The following is a 19,291-nucleotide window of genomic DNA, read 5'->3' on the forward strand; positions in this document are numbered from 1 at the left end:
TATTCAAGTGATTTCATAAAATGTAAACAAACAAACAAACAAAAACCTGAAAACAACGAATCATCGGAACCATTCATCGTCGTCCGCGCTGTTTCCGGTAGGAAGCATTGCGGTGACGGACAATGTTGCCATATTTTGTGAGAGAAATAAGCAACACGGATCTTCGAGAAAACAAGCAAGCCCAAAAGAAGCAACTTAGGCTAATTCTTGAACAAGGTCACATGAGCACAAATAGCCGATCTACAAGCTTACAATGCGTCGGGATGCAACGCGTTGTGAGCTTGTAGATCGGCTGTTTTCAACTCTTGCAATAAAATGTGGAGTATTTGGAATATTTTTTATTTTATTTTTATGTTCACAAAAACATTAATGAAAAATATTTGAGAAGTAAGCAACTACACTTTAGAAACAGGCCCCCCAAAAAAACGCAACCCGTAACTACCAATATTTACAAGAAACTTAAAAAGAAGCCCAAAGTCGCTTATAATAAGCCGACATGGCAACACTGGTGACGGAGCGATGCGTCCATGTAAACAAGCCGTGTGAAGCAGCGCACAGCTCTATGGTCAAGTGTTGTGTTACTTGTGTATATAATATTATATCTATATAAAGTTACATCATAATATAAACTCTGTGGTGTAATTGGTGTAAATTAGAACCTGGTGGTATTAATAATAATCCCCACAATTTTCTGTTGCTTTATTTGTTCAATGTTTTAAATGATAACATTAATTTCTCTAATAAAAACCAGCGACCCAGTGTTGCCATGTCCGCTTATTATAAGCGACTTTGGGCTCTTTTTCCTGTAAAAGTGGCTTGTAAATAAATTGGTCGTTTTTGGGGGCTTGTTTCTAAAGTGTAGTTACTTCTTTGGTCTTGTTTCCTAATGTTGTTAATATCAGTGGTTCTCAAACATTTTCCTGTCAAGGAAACCACCCAAATGTAGATATTTGTCCACGGACCCCCATCTGAAAACATGTTATGGCAGGGACCCCCATACAAGTGTTGTTAAAATATTTCATAAAATATTCCACATTTTTCAAATTTTCTTCAAGATTATATATTTTTTTAATAGCCAATGTAGAAGGGCTCACTTCTGTTGGGCTTGTTTTCATAGACCTGGGTGCTTATTTCTCTCGCAGAGCCTGGCAACACTGCCTGTGTTGTGGTCGTTGAGAGATTTATAACAGACATTATGAGGAGCATAATATTATATTTATTAGCATGAATATCATAGCTATATAAAGTCGTATTGTAATATAAACGGTGTAGATTAGAATGTGGTGGTATTAATGACAGACAATGAGGACCAGGCTGTTCCGATCCAAACAACACGTTATGAGCAACAACATAGAATAGTGGACATGGATTTAAACACAGCAGCCATCACATTACACACAGCAGGTTGGTGGAAAACATAGCCTCGAGGAAAACATAGCCTCGATTTCCAGGCTTTTATTTTCCTTTCCGTACACTACACTGCACTGTAGCTTCAGAAGTGTGTGTGTGTGTGTGTGTGTGTGTGTGTGTGTGTGTGTGTGTGTGTGTGTGTGTGTGTGTGTGTGTGTGTGTGTGTGTGTGTGTGTGTTCCATAATATTTTGCATTAGAAGATGCAATTCAACATTTGACCAGTAGGGGAATCAGTAATGTTATCTCTACGGGCGCAACTCTTGCGCAATGTCTTAAAAACATGGAACCGGATAGGATGAGGACCGAGGCAAATTAAATACTTTCTTCAACTCGTTGGATAGCTTTTATGGTGCGTTAAAACTTAAAACATCTGAGAGAATGGCGGAAAAACTTTACTTTTTGGCTACGATGTGCAGAAAGGGGTAAGAAACATGTAAAGTGGAAAATGTACGACAATGTCCTGCTCAAACGGCAGAGGGAAACGAGGAACCTCATCTCGGAGCTATACAGCGGAGGGAGAGGTTCCGTAATGGCTACTCTAGTACCTGAGATAAAAAAATATGACAAAGGTGCCTGAGCATAGCAGCAATGTATACTGTGCATGATATACTTATATGAGAGAGAGAGAGAGAGAGAGAGAGAGAGAGAGAGAGAGAGAGAGAGAGAGAGAGAGAGAGAGAGAATTGTCACCCTATGTCAGTGGTTCTCAACCTGTGGGTCGGGACTATAGCCCTGGTCTGATTGATTGATTGATGTACTTTATTTAGTAAGACATGAGAACAACAGTACATGGAAGTACAAATTCACAATACAAGGTCTACTAAACTGGAAGACTCATAAAAGCACTGAGCTTGTTTCAAATGAGTTCCCCATGCACACAAATCATGATGACATATAAGAGACAGACAGATATACACAACTACTATAGAATGTCATACAATCAGTTTACAGGTTACTGGTATGAAGAGTGAGAAATATGTACAAAGGGAGTAGGAGAGAGGGGGGGGGGGGGTAGGGGGGTAGGTTGGGTTAGGACTTAGACATGGGGCCATTTTCCAATTGCAGCCTCCTGAAGGTGTATCTTTAGGGCTGTTTTGAAAGAGAGTAGGGTTTTACACTCCTTTACTCCTTTTGGTAGGGCGTTCCACATTTTTGATGAATAGCATGAGAACGAGTTACTTCCAATGTTGTGATATATCTTGAAGACCAGGCCCATAGCAAGTTGCTGTACTCTGTCCGCAACCCTAAGCCATCCAATCCTATCAAAATGATCAGGGGTTAGATGGGTTTTGTAGTTGAGGCCAAGAAGTAGCCTTACAAGTTTGTTTTGGGATGTTTGGAGCCTTGTTTTTAAGGCCTTGGAGGTGTTGTGATACCATGAAGTACATGGCGTTATAGTGAGTTCTCTCTAACTCACTAACGCTCTGGGTAGGGGCCAAGGGGCAAGGCTTGGATATTTACGATGAGGCCAACACGGAAGCTTATGAATGGCCAGAGTGAGGCACTGTTTTACCCTGCGCCGACCTGCAGTGTCAGAAAGAATTTATTTTAACGCAAGTGAATGGGTTTTTGACAAACTTTAGACTAGATTTTCTTACCGTAATAAAAATTGTCATAAATTCTATATGCTTCCAGTCGCTAGTTTAAAGTCTCCTTTCAATCATCATGGTATGCGTTTTGCTACATTATGGTCCCATTTATTCTAAAATTGACGATAAAGTAGGCTATGCTCCAGGAGGGGCGGGATGATTTGATTGACAACCTACACAACCAATAGCATTCATTCCCCGCCCTACTCTTGATTGACAAGCTACCCAACCAATAGCATTTTTGGGGGTTGTTTTCCGGTTCGCTGGTCACGTGTCTGGTCTCAACCAATAGCGTTTGAGTTCCGGCGTGGCCAACTGTATATTAACGATGGAGGAATGCATGTTCCTGAACTATCGGCAGGGGATTTGTCCATTCTTTTTTACAGTCTATGGTAGGGGCCCCCAAATTATTTGTATTTTTTTTGGGGGGGGGGGGCATCTTCTTAGGCATCTTCATTTAATCTGGCTGAGATTGTAGCCTATATATTCCATCAATAAATAAAAGTATAATGTACAATATATCACCAGTGAATATATGCATGAACATATCACCCATCGATGGATATTAGTCTTGTTCGATATTGATGTCTCCATGACATTTCAGTAAAAATAGTATGATATTACCATTCAAAATCAATGTAACTTTTAAAATGGCCAACATTAATATCATCTGTACCTTCCACAGCTGACCATGATGCACGACCACTTACGGCCACTGAGTGGCGCAATTGGCTCACATACATACATATACACTAAATGTAAGGCAAGGCCTTCAATCTTTTGATTGATTGATTGAATAATTTATTAACAGTTTGCAAATTGTACAGAGGTACGGTCAGTGGTGTAAAGTAACTAAGTACATTTACTCAAGTACTGTACTTAAAGGGATATTTCACTTTCAAAACACATTTGGGTCATTTTATCGTCGACTCAGGTTTTTGTGAGCACCCCAGACAGTTTTTAAGTTGCTTCATTTGATTCAGTATTTAGATATTTGATATTAATTTTATCAGACACACCCCTTTCCTCTAAAACCCATTGTAACTTCAAACTCCATTTTAACCATGTTAGATTCATCGGAAACACCCGTCCTTGGTTCTGGTGACTGACATTGACTGACACGTTTTTGATGAATCTAACATGTTAAAAATGGAGTTTGAAGTTCTAATGGGTTTTTATAGGAAGGGGGCGTGTCTGATAAAATTAATATCAAATATCTAAATACTGAATCAAGCAATTTAAAAACTGTCTGGGGGGCTCACAAAAGCATGAGTAGATGATAAAATTACCCAAATTTGTTTTTAAAGTGAAATATGCCAGTAAAATGTTTAGGTATTTTAACTTTATTTGAGTATTTCAGGTTTTCAGTACTTTTACTTCATTTATTTGGATTATTAATACAAAACATGCATTACCCACTTCAGCCCTATATACATTTTGGCCATTTGAAAATAGCCGATCTACAAGCTCACAATGCGTCGAAGAGAAGATTTGTGCTAAATAAAAATGTAAATAATTAAAAAAAGATTTTTCAAAAATGTTCAAAAATAGCAGATTGTGAGTTTGTAGATCTGCTATTTTTGTCTTTCCTTTAATATCACTGTTCTAAAAACTAAGAGTTTAAAAAAACAAAACGTAAAACTATATAGATAAAATCAAAAATGACACGGATGCTTTCCCCGGTTTTAATAGGTTAAATTGTCACCTACAGGGCTGTCACGATCATGACATTTTACTTGATGATTACTTGTCATACAAGTAATTGTGATTAACACAATTTAATTGTGCTGCGGACTGGACTGACCAGTTGTAGACCGGTGCCATTTGGGGATAATGGTTGGATAATGGTTGCAAATAGTTGCAAGGAGTGGCGTCGTATACTAAAATTGCACTGGTCAGATATGATAAAAACCTACATATTTAATCATTTTATACTGTCAATTTTTTATTACCTTAATAGCTGATCTACAAACAAGCTCAAAATGTGTCACTTCGCAATGCATGGTGAGCTTGTAGATCTGCTATTAAAAAAACAAAAACATTTTCCAACATGGAAACAATTATGACGATTATATGATATAATTGTGATTATGACAAATAATTGGGATCAGGCAGTTATGTATTAGTTGTGACATGCCTACCTACAATAGTTGTTTGTCATGATTGGAACACATCTTGACCAGGAAATGACAGTGACAATGTCAATGGAAGTGTGCACTAGACCGTTTTACAAACACAGGATATGATGTTATTACCCAAAGTACCATGGACAAGCTTGCTTCCTGACCACATACCTGAATAGGACTAGGTGTTACAATCCTTGCTTATACCTTGAGAAACGTGGGTGGGGATAATAAAGTCATCACAGGGCTAAGGGTTTCACTGGGGGCGTCAGGTGGGTGGTGTCCTTCTTGGGTGTTTCATTGAATAGGCCCACATCACTTCCAGAGGGTTCAACAGCAACAACTGGCGTCCCAGATGCAGTGGCAGTGCAGGCTTAACGGAAGGGCTGTAGGTGCTGAAGCAATGCTGAAGTGGTAAAACGGTGAAATGCGGTCCATGCAGCGGACTGTACCGGGGGACAATGAGTCTATCACCTCTATCCCCATACATTATCCCGCTTATTACAAGGCTACTTAATAAATAAATAAATAAATTGACCCAAAAGTAACAACAAAACAAAGTATTTCCTTGCTTACGGCAATGAAAGTATTCCATAAGTATTGGGCTGGGTGGAGAAGTTCGCCTTGGAAAACAAATGACAGCAGTCCATAGGTAACCGTAAGACTCGCCCCAAAACACCCTCGCACCATTCTATATACCGCCGGATTTGCCTACAATACCGTCGGATTTGCCCCGGGGCGACTGTGTTTTGGGGCGAGCGTTTTGGTATTCTTGCGTTGGTGCGCCACGATAAACAAGGAAGTGCAGTGGATCAAATAGAATCACTCTTTGGTTAATGCATTGTCTATTTCTCACTTCAAATGTTTTCAAAAACATTCTTGAGAGCAACGTTTAGTTGACATTGTTTGTTTTTTACATGGCTGTCATGTTGGATTACAGCATAAAACCAAGCAGCGCAGGTTGACATGAGCAGGTGAGTCTCTGATTAGACAGCGGTCTGTTATAGAGCTCATCGGTCATTATCAAGAAATAATGACCGATGATTGACCAATCAGAATCAAGCATTCAACCAAGCCGTGTAATAAATAAATAAAGCTCTCCATCAGAGCTCTGTACTCCTCCTGGTTGTCATCTATGATGCAGCTGACAATGGTGGAGTCATCTGAGAACTTGTGTAGGTGGCATGTACCTGAGTTGAAGTGGAAGTCAGAGGTTTAGAGGGTGAATAGGGAAGCATGGTTCCTTGGGAAGCACCGGTGTTGCTCACCATAGGCTATATGCACAGCAGCCATATTGGGAATGAATTGGGCCCCTTCCTTACTTCCTTCACAGGTGTTACCAATGATACTAATTAAGGCTCTGTTCCATTTAGTGTGGCATAGCGGTTGGCTTATTTTCAAGGACCCCCATAACTCTGAGAGTGTACAAATGGAAACAAATGAACCCTTACGGGTCCATTTGGTTCCATTTGTACACTCTCAGAGTTAAGGGGCCATTTGCCACCATAAGGGGCCATTTGGGAACCAAATAGTTGGCTCACTAGTGTTTCTAGTGAGCCAACATGCACAATATCAGCACCCTGACCAGAATGGAACAGAGCCTTCATTAGTATCATTGGTAACACCTGTGAAGGAAGTAAGAAGAGGCCCAATTTCTTTCCAATATGGCTGCTGTGCATAAAGCCTATTACACATTACATCTGACCGGCTGCCCTGCAGTCTGACATACTATCAACCACCTACAACTCTAAAAGTATGGAAGGGGAAACGCATTGAGTTGCTCTGTGCTGATGTTGCCTCCTCTCTCTCTCCTTCTAGATCTCCCACTCTTTCCTGTGTGTAAAGAGGAGGTTTCCCCTGAACCGCAGGAGAGGAGACCCAGTCTGGTCCTGGAGGAACCAGAACCTCCACAGATTAAAGAGGAACAAGAGGAGCTATTTCAAAGACCAGAGGAGGTGGCTGGGCTAACGTCGACATTACTAGTTAGTAAGGTGTGGAGCGACGCTCCCTCAGGTAAAAACGTTATTATTACTCTCCGCAGGAGAGTATTGTTTTCACTTTCTAAATATGACTCACCGATTGGTCAAGCCTCACGTGACACGTGACAATACGGTGAAATACTGTATAAATACATGGCGTCACTTTGACAGTGTCTTTGCCACTGTCAAAGTGAGGTAAGACAGGAACCATCACGAAATGGCTGCATGGCTGATACATAATTGGCAGATAGGACAGATAGGACACTTATATAGACAGGAGGGATATGACACTTACACAGACGGATAGGACACTTACAGTACACAGACAGGACGGATAGGACACTTATACAGACAGGACGGATAGGACACTTATACAGACAGGACGGATAGGACACTTATACAGACAGGACGGATAGAACACTTACACAGACAGGACGGATAGGACACTTACATAGACAGGAGGGATATGACACTTACACAGACAGGACGGATAGGACACTTACAGTATACAGACAGGACGGATAGGACACTTACAGTATACAGACAGGACGGATAGGACACTTATACAGACAGGAGGGATAGGACACTTACACAGACAGGAGGGATAGGACACTTACATAGACAGGACGGATAGGACACTTATACAGACAAGACGGATAGGACACTTATACAGACGGATAGGACACTTATACAGACAGGACGGATCGGACTCTTATACAGACAGGATGGATAGGACAGTTAGAACATAAGAATTAGAACATTCCCAACATTCCCAACACAAGTCTGGTAAGAGTGAGGTAAGACAGGAACAATCACGAAATGGTTGAGAAATGGCGGATACTGTAACAATTGGATAGGACACTTACACAGACAGGACGGATAGGACACTTACACAGACAGGACGGATAGGACACTTACATAGACAGGACGGATAGGACACTTATACAGACAGGAGGGATAGGACACTTATACAGACAGGACGGATAGGACACTTATACAGATAGAACATTCCCAACATTCCCAACAGCGGAGAGTTGTGCTCCGAGGAGCACTTTTTCTAGTTATTATTATTATTATTCTCTCCGCCAGGAGAGTTTTGTTTTCACTTTCTAAATATGACACACCGATTGGTCAAGCCTCACGTGACACGTGACAATGCGGTGAAATACTGTGATCTGATTGGCTAGTGACGCATAGCGGCCTATAAATACATGGCGTCACTTTGACAGTGTCTGCGCCACTGTCAAAGTGAGGTAAGACAGGAACCATCACGAAATGGCTGAGAAATGGTGGATACTCTAACAATTAGATAGGATACATAATTGGACAGATAGGACAGATAGGACACTTATATAGACAGGAGGGATATGACACTTACACAGACAGGACGGATAGGACACTTATACAGACAGGAGGGATATGACACTTACACAGACAGGACGGATAGGACACTTATACAGACAGGAGGGATAGGACACTTATACAGACAGGACGGATAGGACACTTATACAGACAGGACGGATAGAACACTTACACAGACAGGACGGATAGGACACTTAGATAGACAGGACGGATAGGACACTTATACAGACAGGAGGGATAGGACACTTACACAGACAGGACGGAAGAGGACACTTACACAGACAGGACGGATAGGACACTTACATAGAATAGCGGCTAGGTAAGACAGGAACCATCACGAAATGGCTGAGAAATGGTGGATACTGTAACAATTATAGCCTGGTAAACCCTCCCTCCGGAAATCTCATTTCCATTTGATTTCAGGAAGGAGTCTGGCATGAACGCCCATTCTGCAATATTGGGGAGTTTCTAGCGAAATCACCAACTAACCGCGCCTATCAGCGTCGTCGCTCATCGTTCTGTGATTGACAGCTTACGTTGGCCAATCAGGTGGCGAGTTCGAGTGAGCCCGAATGAAGCCGAGTGCAGCCTGAGAGCCGCCGACAAAAGACGAACGGCAGCCATTGTTGTTGTCCGAGTGCCGTCACTTCTTAGTTTCGTTCTTAAAACGGTCTCAAACTTCTTTTTTGAGGCACGGAATTTACTATTAACATATCGTTTGGATAGAATTTCGTTGTTTAACTTCATATATGTGGTCAATTAATCATGACAGAGCCTATTTAAAAATATAAATTTAGAGAACCGGCAGGGCCGGGGAGTGACACGCATGTATCCCAATAAGGCAACCTATGTTCGGCATGGCCGTCCCAAAAGTCCCGTTGCGTCACATAGTCTGGAGCTCGTCAAAATGAACTGCTGATTGGCTGAAGGGGAAAAACGATCATTGGTTGAAGGGGTTGTCAGTCAACGGTATTACTCCCGCCCAACTCCAGCCCACAGCCAATATTGCAGAATGAGCAATCATGCCAGACTCCTTCCTGAAATCAAATGGAAATGAGATTTCCGGAGGGAGGGTTTACCAGGCTATAACAATTAGATAGGATACATAATTGGACAGATAGGACAGATAGGACACTTATATAGACAGGAGGGATATGACACTTACACAGACAGGACGGATAGGACACTTATACAAACAGGACGGATAGGACACTTATACAGACAGGACGGATAGGACACTTATACAGACAGGACGGATAGAACACTTACACAGACAGAAAGGATAGGACACTTACATAGACAGGACGGATAGGACACTTATACAGACAGGAGGAAGAGGACACTTACACAGACAGGACGGATAGGACACTTACATAGACAGGACGGATAGCGGCCTATAAATACATGTGTCACTTTGAAAGAGTCATAAGCCAGATTCCAATACCGAAAATCTCGGCCACTCGCTCACTCCCACTCGGTCCCCCCGACTTCGAACCGGAAGTAGTCGCGGTCCAATTGTTCATGTGCGTCTTAGAGGAGGCGAGTGATGTCGAGTGGAGGAGGCGAGGAGGCTCTCCACTTCCGCATTGAGCGAGTGTACATCAAGTGTATCCTCGACCACTCTCAACAGCTCCTCCGCGGCAGACTTCCGCATCACGTGTACACTCAAAGGATCGGACAAGTGCAGTCTATTTTTTAGCGGTGCCAACCGCTCTATACGTGGCTTTGTCTCCGTGTCTGTGTGTATGAGCCTGGGATGAGCACGGCAAAGAAGCAACACATACAAACACACGCACACACACACACACACACACACACACACACACACACACAGACTTGGAGATTGCCGTCTCCGTGTCTGTGTGTATGAGCCTGGGATGAGCACGGCAAAGAAGCAACACATACAAACACACGCACACACACACACACACACACACACACACACACACACACACACACACACACACGGACTTGGAAATTGCCTATGCCATCTCTCCTCTCATTTGCCACACGTGCCACCGGTTATCAAAGAGGGGTCCAGGGACCCCCAGGGACGTCCGCCCGTATGAGCACGGGATGAGCACGGGATTTTAAACAGCTATAACTCCAGTTTGCAGCATGCCACCAAGTCCAAATTTGGTATGTGGACTTAGACCACCAATACGGGCCAAGCATGAATTGCTCAAGCCCCGCCCCCTCTGTCTTCCCATTGGCTGGCCTTTAAACAGCCATAACTCAAGTTCGCAGCATGCTACGGACTACAAATTTTGGACATGGACTAAAACCACCAATAGGGACAAACTGTAATTACTTAAGCCCCGCCCCCTCTGTCTGGCCATTGGCTGGGCTTTAAACAGCCATTATTCCAGTTTGCAGCATGCTACCAAGTACAAATTTGGTAAGTGGACTCAGACCACCAATAGGGACGAACTCAAATGAGTTAAGCCCCGCCCCAAAGGCACCGCTTCCTTCACACAGGGTGTGATTTTTGTTAGAATTAGAACATAAGAAGTAGAACATTCCTAGAAGTAGAACATTCCCAACATTCCCAACACAAGTCTGCTGGCAGAGAGTTGTGCTCCGAGGAGCACTTTTTCTAGTTATTATTATTATTACCCTTATTACAATCTGGGAACCCATCGCCAAATGAAAAGGAAAAACAGCGCCCTCTGCTGTTTTTTGGGCGGTGCAACCGCCCCTATATGTGAGGTTTGGACATCGACATTCGCTGCACTGTGATTGGCCACCATTGAACCCCCCCACCCATTGCACCCCCCCAACCCTGCGCTGTGATAGGCCACCATTGTACCCCCCTAACCCTGCACCGTGATTGGCCACCATGACTCTATTCAGGACTGTGATTGGCTAGAAACACATGACACATGTGCGTAGCCCTATAAATAGGACTATGCACTTAAAAAAAACACATTTATGTTTTTTTTAAGTGAATCACTTCCATCACTGTGATGACCACTGTGACCACACCGCCCACTTCACTTGGCTCTGGGAGGAAGTCGATGTAGCACACATGCGCAAGGAAACCGGGGTTTTGGTCTGCCTTCAGCCTTTCACTTCCGGTGGTGCGACTATGTTTTCATTCCCACTAACAATATTTCTACACGGAACACTAACACCACTTCTCCCAGAGAACATGGATCGTTTTGGTTATAAGCCCACTTGTTTCTATGATGAAAGAGCAAGTAAAAATGTGAATATCTTTCCGTGGTTTTGTCTGCTCCGAGGACGCTATTGTTAAATTAGTTTCGGTTTGTTTCTAGTGGGAAAGGATCGGCGGACACGTAAATCTCGCCCACTACATTAGATTGGGTAAAGCGCGGCCTGCTTCCTGATCTGAAGGCACGCCTACTTGTAGGCCAGTGCGTACGCGATATGACGAACCCCCCGACAGATTGAAACGCAGAGCAGAATCTGTTCTTGAGATATTATCTGCCTTCTAACGCTTAAAACCGGAAAAACTAATAATTAACTCTCATGTTCTCTTTTTCTAGAGTTCCTGCACCTCCACGTATGTAAAGAGGAGGATTCCCCTCAACAGCAGGAGAGGAGCTCCAGTCTGGTCGAGGAGGAACCAGAACCTCCACAGATTAAAGACGGACATGCAGAGCTACTTCAAAGACCAGAGGAGGCCGCTGGGTCAACGTTGACATTTCTGTCAGTAAAAAGGGAAGATGATGATGAAAACAGAGAGACAGAACCTGTAGCCAGCACCTCAACTCAACACATGAAAACACATGCTGATGTAGAGTGCTGTGGAACATCACAACCAACTAGAGATGAGCAGCTCCTCTCTTCACACTGTTCTGAATCTGACACTGAAGACAGCGATGAGTGGGAGCAGACCAGGGAAGATCAGTCAGCTCTAAACACACCGAAATCACACAAGACACAACATGTGGAAGGACAAAGATTGTCTGTGGGTAGCAAGCTGTCCCAGGACCTGAACTCATCAAAACAAACTTGCATTTACGCAGAGAAGAACATTATTAGTTGTACAGAGTGTGGCAAAACCTTTAATCATGAGGGAAACTTTAAGAGACATGCAATGATTCATACAGGGGAAAGGACCTTTACCTGTACAGTTTGTAGCAAAAGCTTTAATCGCAAGGACAAGTTGAAGTTACACATGAGTACTCATGGGGAAAAGCCCTTTACTTGTACAGTTTGTGGTAAGGGATTTGGTCAGATGAGTGATGTGAGGACACACATGAGGAGTCATACAGGGGAAAAACCCTTCACATGTACAGTTTGTGGCAAAGGATTTGGTCATATGGGTGATTTGAATACACACTTGAGGATTCATACAGGGGAAAAACCCTTTACGTGTTCTGTTTGTGGCAAATGTTTTCGTCAGATGGGCAATCTAAAGACCCACATGAGGATTCATACAAGAGAAAAACCCTTTACTTGTACAGTTTGTAGCAAAGGATTTGGGCAGATGGGTAATTTGAAGACACACATGTGGAGACATACAGGGGAAAAACCCTTTACTTGAACCGTTTGTGGCAAAACCTTTAATGACAGACATAATATAAAGAAACACATGACAGCTCATACAGAGGGGGAACAGTTTTAGTTTGTGGCAAATGCTTTGGTTGCAAAAAAAATGCAACTCTTAAGAAACACGTGTATTCATACAGGAGAGAACGCTGGTAGTTACAGTAACATGTTTTTCTTTTCTTCGTTTTATGAAAAAGGAACACATTTGACATTGTAATCCAGACATGTGAAGTGCAGAGGATCTGATGTCAACAGAACCAAATAAAATCCACACAATTTCTCTGTTAAACATTATTTCCTTTAAGGAAGCAATGGCTCTCATTTATCAATGGAACGTAGAAACTAGCTTAAATTCGAGCCCAGGACGGGGCTCACGTGTGATTTATCAAAGGGTTGTATCCTGTCAATCACAGCGTGAGATTGGACGATGTGTTGATAAATCTGGCAGCTGCAAACAATCGGCATTTAAATAACATGCCCTTCATTCAGCAGCGCGTCCCGGCGAGTTCTGGGAGGCCAATAAGTAAGCAAATTCTCCGGTGGAAAGTTACCCCTCCAAACATATCAGTGGAGTCACGCACACGTATTTACATACACAGGCAGCCTGAGCCGTCAACAGAACAGCACACAGACATTATGGCTACATATGACACAACTATGATAAGTTCAACAAACCAAAAAGTGTCATAAGTCAGAACAGTGTGGAAGAAAATCACTGATGTGGAGAATGTTTGACGAACCATGTGTTGTTTGTTAAGCCTACTTGCCAGACATCATTTTAGAAGTGATGAGGTCCCTGTCTCAAACCTCCGTCGTGCAGTCCCGCGTTGGGACTGTGAAATCCATCACAGTCCCAACTCGGCACATTCAGGCACTTTTTCTTTCTTTTTTTGCCGTTGTAGTTGTGTATTTATAGAAGTAGACATTTAAAGTAAAGTAAATTAACTAAGTGCATTTCCTGAAGTAGCCTAATACATTTAGCTACAGTATTGCAGTATTTTTGCTTTAGTTGAGCATTTCCAATTTAATACTTTTACTTCTACTGGTTATGCCAGTATACATACAAGATGCATCATGAATAATACAAAAAAACATACACAACTTAAAACTTCCACTACCATTTTAAAACTTTAGTTACTTTTTAGATTTAGATTGTTATTACTAAACATACATTAACCACTCAAGCTCTATATATTTCGGCTATTTTCAATATATTGTTATACATTTTGACAACCTGAAATGGGACATTCTGCATAAAGAGTCAGCAGGTTTCCTCAGGTGTCAAGAACAGGAAAAACATTTAATAACAATGTAACATTTCCCCACGGGAACATTGGCACACAAAACATCTATGACGACTGACTACCAGATGGAAGAACAAACTGTTAACATACCAGAACTATTGTGGATAAAAGAAAAAATAAACAATAACCCTTAAATTTGAACCCTGTTTCACATCAAGTCATGACAATAGTGACCAGTACAATGTGTTAATTGTAATAATAAGGTATTTTCTCCGCAACTGTTCCCCTTGGCGCCGCCTCCTCTTCCTTCTTCATTTTTTCTTGTCACCCGCCACATCCTGATCCCTCTTGCCAACCAGCCGAGCATTCTATTACTTCTTCCCCTTTTCCAGGGCCTTCAGTTGACCTCTCAGTTCCTTCATCTCTTTCTGGTTTTCTGCAAAGGCATCTAAGATTCGTTGGCCCAGGTCCGCCAGGGCCTTTTCTTTTGCTGCATGGGCCTCTTCACGTGCGGTATTGTCCTCTGAGAGTCTCTGAAGCGCCATTTGGGTGTTTTTCTCCGACCGGTGAGCGAGATAGCCGAAGAACGCCTTCATGTAAACCCCAGCCACCGTGTATGACACTCTGAACATATTTGATTATTTGCCAAAACCACACTGACACGATATATATAATCTCACAAAACCTCTCTCGTTCAGGTTGAGTTGATTTGCAGCTAAACAAGCCTTTGAGCTCTGATTTTTCACATTCAGGCAATTCTGACCCCTCTTCTGGTGCCTATGCCTCTGATGGCACCCTGTCAATGGCCTGCCCATGCGTTTTTTTTGGCACATTGTGGAACATGCACTCCTACTTTGTTTGTGAGTGGGATTATCATATAGCCTATCATGAGGGAATAATCCTTGCCAAACTACACGTATCAGACCAAAATGTATGATTGCTGATTGGAATATGTTTTGAAAACAATTTCACCCAGCACTGTTTATATGACATCTCTACATGTGCGCCCTGGAGTTTGCAAAATAAAGATCCTCTCGAAAGCGCTTATTCTGTAGATATTAATAAAGCCAAATGCTGAGATATCTGTATAACAATTGAAGCTTCAAGCTCCCGTTTAAAGGGATATTTAACTTTCAAAAAAACTTTTGGTCATTTTATCGTCTACTCAGGCTTTTGTGAGCCCCCCAGACAGTTTTTAAGTAGCTTGATTCAGTATTTAGATATTTGATAATCATTGTATCAGACACGCCCCCTTCCTATACAAACCCATTATAACTTCAAATTCAATCCAACCCTGTAGATTCATCAAAAATACCCGTCCTTGGTTCTGCTGACTCACCCTGCCCTCCTAATGCGTGAGGGGGCCGTGTTTTTTCAATTACTTTTTTCATTTATTTTATTTATTTTTTTATTGTATTTAATTTTTTCATTTTCCAAAAAAACATATTAAAAATAAATGAAAAAAGTAATTGAAAAAACACAGCCCCCTCACGCATTAGGAGAGCAGTGAGTCACCAGAACCAAGGACGGGTGTTTTTGATGAATCTAACATGGTTAAAATGGAGTTTGAAGTTATAATGGGTTTGTATAGGAAGGGGGCGTGTCTGATAAAATGAATATCAAATATCTAAACACTGAATCAAGCAACTTAAAAACGGTCTGGGGGGTTCACAAAAGCCTGAGTAGATGATAAAATGACCAAAAGTTTTTTTGAAAGTGAAATATCCCTTTAAATGGGTGACGGATTAAGCATCCAACCTAATAGATTGTTTTGACTACCTCGCATTTAGATGCTTGTATTTATGTCACCTGTTAACACAATTACAACTACCTATTTATGTTAGGGATACTTACTTAAGCTAATTAATATGTTCGGTTACATCATTTTAAGTGAATATTGTGACACCACATGTCTACGATGGAAAAAAACTGGTGTACACGACCTTGAGACCTGCATGAGATTTAAGCGAGCCGTTATTTTGTGGTAATGTTCTTGTGCCTTCCTGTCTGCCAATACCCAGTAACCCTGTATTGTAACCCTAGTCACCTGTGTCCTGTTTGCTTGTCAGCCTATCTTGTGTTGATTGTCTTTTGAATTCACCTGTCTCTAGTTAATTTCCTTGTCTTTATATACCCTTCTGTTAGTCTGTGTGTTCGTCAGATCATCGCTTTATTGTCAGTCAGTGTAAAGTGTTTAGGCTGCTAGTCATCTTTAATATCCGTTATCATTCTTATTAGGGAAGCCTAAGTTGGTTAATAAACCTCTTGAATCTTGATCCGTTTTGTGTCGTACTGCTTTTGGGTCCTCCACACCGTTCCGGACAACAGCAGCATGCAACAAAGCCTAGCTCTGGAGGGATGAATCACTTCTTACCACCTACAGTATCTGTCTGGTTGCCTTTTAAGTCTGCTTGATTGATTGAATACTTGACAGTTTGCAAAAGGTACAAAGGTACAGTTATACAATAATACTTAAAGGATAACATTAAAAGCCCTGAGGGCTTGGTTCCATTGTGGCCTCATTGTGGCTTTTAATGCCTGTATGCCATGCATGTACCATGAAGCGTATGCATAGTTAAAATGACGTTGGATGAGTGCTCCAGCTAGTGTCCTCAGAGTGTTCCTACTGACCAACGGGAGGCATGCGTTAATCCGACAGACCTTTTCTCCGACTATGTGGCATCCGCGTGCGGTTGGGGTTAGGGTGCGGGTTTGGTTCGGGTTTAGTCTTGGAAACGTCGGAGCGCTGCGCTGTCGGAGGAATGCGCTGTCGGACTAACGTACTGCACCCCTGACCAACGAGGGGACCCTGCCCTAAAATGTTTGGTTGACTTTCTTGATTTCTTTTCTTGATTACTGTTGCTATTTTTTCCACTGAAAAGATTGTTCTCTAAAATACAACCCAGGTAGGTAATGTCTTCTTTCATGGATAGGGTTCCGTTCACATCCACCACCTGTTCTCTCTCTACTCTAGATAGGATTTTATCACAGGTGCATCAAAACCAATAAATTGCCTTCAACTTATCTATCAGTATAGAATGATTTACAGAGCCTTCTGCTCAGCTGCCCCTCAACTGTGGAACTCAGTCCCGGACCAGCTAAGAGCTCCACAGCCTGTCAATGATTTCAAGAGAGGAGTAAAGACTTTTAATAAAGCATTCAGTTAGCTTTTCGGGTTTTACCCCCTAGGACCCCCCCCCCCACCTTGTTTTTTTTCTTGTGCAAATGATTTTCATTCTGTAATGCAACACTTTGAGATTTGTTTCATACGTAAAATGCAATATAAACTAGAAAAAGTGCTCCTCAGAGCACAGGTCTCCGCCAGGTCAGGTATGTTATTGTGGCAACCTGGTGGAGCTATAATAGGCCAATGTGAAAAAAACACGATGTGTATGTGTGTGTGTGTGTGTGTGTTTCAATTTCTTTATTTGAGTCCACATTTATAAAATACATTAGAAGGGCACAAATATGTTTCAGTTGCTTCTGATGTCCCACACACTCAAAACATGTGTCTCAGTGCTTGAATCCGGGTGCAGTACGTTAGTCCGACAGCGCATTCCTCCGACAGCGCAGCGCTCCGACGTTTCCAATACTAAACCCGAACCAAACCCGCACCCTAACCCTAACCGCACGCGGATGCCACATAGTCGGAGAAAAGATCTGTCGGATTAACGCATGCCTCCCCTTGAATCCAATCAAGTCCAGAATGCACAGAATGTAAACAACAAATGCGCATGAACTTATTCACAGTCAGCATTGGTCATACACTTCAGGCTGCCATATTACCAACACCGGAGAAAGATTATGGTTACAGGAAGCACCTTCTCCTCCAAATAGATCGCTTCCTCTAAACTTGAATCAAAAACACAGCCAATTTCCAATAAGCCGTTTCGCAAATACCGCCATCTTTGATATGCCCAACTGCATTGTGGGTATGCGCAAAGCATTATGGGAAAAGAAAGGTCCCTACCCGCATCTATTTGCTTGATAGTCTTGGGCTGTAGTGCGCTACGACGGCAAGATGACAGACGCAGCGATCAATTCAGTCATTTAACTGTTCATCAGCAAGGCTGCACCAAATTAAAACAATATGATAAAGAAATAGAGAACCAGAGGCGGTCCAAATTGCTAACTAAGTACATTTACTCAAGTACTGTACTTAAGTACAATTTGAGGTATGAGGTATCTTTGCTTTACTGGAGTATTTCCAATTTTCAATACTTTCTACTCCACTAGGCTCAAAAGGCAAAGATTGTAATCTTACTCCACTACAATTATATTTGATTGGTTAGTTACTTTGCAGATATAAATTATTACATTATAAAACATACATTAAACACTTTAGCATTAACCACCTATTTTATACCTAGGCTATTTGAAGATAGCAGATCTACAAGCTCACAACATGTGAGCTTGTAGATCAGCTATTTTTAAAATATTTGTATACATTTAGAAAACTTGAAATGGGACATTCTGCATATGAGTACTTCTACTTTTGGTACTTTAAGTATATTTCGATCCCAATACTTTAGTGCTTTTACTCAAGTAAATTTTGAATTCCGGACATTTACTTGTAACAGAGTATTTCTACATTGCAGTATTGATACTTTTACTTAAGTACAAACTTTTAGTACTTTTTCCACCACTGCCCGTAACTAAATGGGACTTGCAAGCAAAGATACCTCATACCTCAAATTGTACTTAAGTACAGTACTTGAGTACATGTACTTAGTTAGCAATTTGGACCGCCTCTGGTTCTCTATTTCTTTATCATATTGTTTTAATTTGGTGCAGCCTTGCTGATGAACAGTTAAATGACTGAATTGATCGCTGCGTCTGTCATCTTGCCGTCGTAGCGCACTACAGCCCAAGACTATCAAGCAAATAGATGCGGGTAGGGACCTTTCTTTTCCCATAATGCTTTGCGCATACCCACAATGCAGTTGGGCATATCAAAGATGGCGGTATTTGCGAAACGGGTTATAGGAAAACCTCTCTGCTGTTCTCGACAATCACAATGACGTCCAGGGTATTTGCTGTTATATTTGCAAATATACGCACGCAC

General features: G+C 42.0%; 1 protein-coding gene across 1 annotated transcript; it reads left to right on the top strand.

Annotated features, from left to right (window-relative positions):
• Nucleotides 1-1,327: 1,327 nt before the first annotated feature.
• LOC311053408 (uncharacterized protein) lies at nt 1,328-12,348 on the top strand (the record flags this gene model as incomplete). Its single annotated transcript, XM_084068920.1, has 4 exons — nt 1,328-1,404; nt 6,942-7,136; nt 11,974-12,182; nt 12,304-12,348. Exons 1-4 carry the CDS (start codon nt 1,365-1,367, stop codon nt 12,346-12,348), a joined length of 489 nt encoding a protein of 162 aa, XP_083925046.1. The 5' UTR covers nt 1,328-1,364.
• Nucleotides 12,349-19,291: the final 6,943 nt, after the last annotated feature.

Source organism: Gymnoscopelus microlampas (assembly GCF_963454915.1).
Source record: "Gymnoscopelus microlampas genome assembly, chromosome: 2".
Classification (NCBI taxonomy): Eukaryota; Metazoa; Chordata; class Actinopteri; order Myctophiformes; family Myctophidae; genus Gymnoscopelus; species Gymnoscopelus microlampas.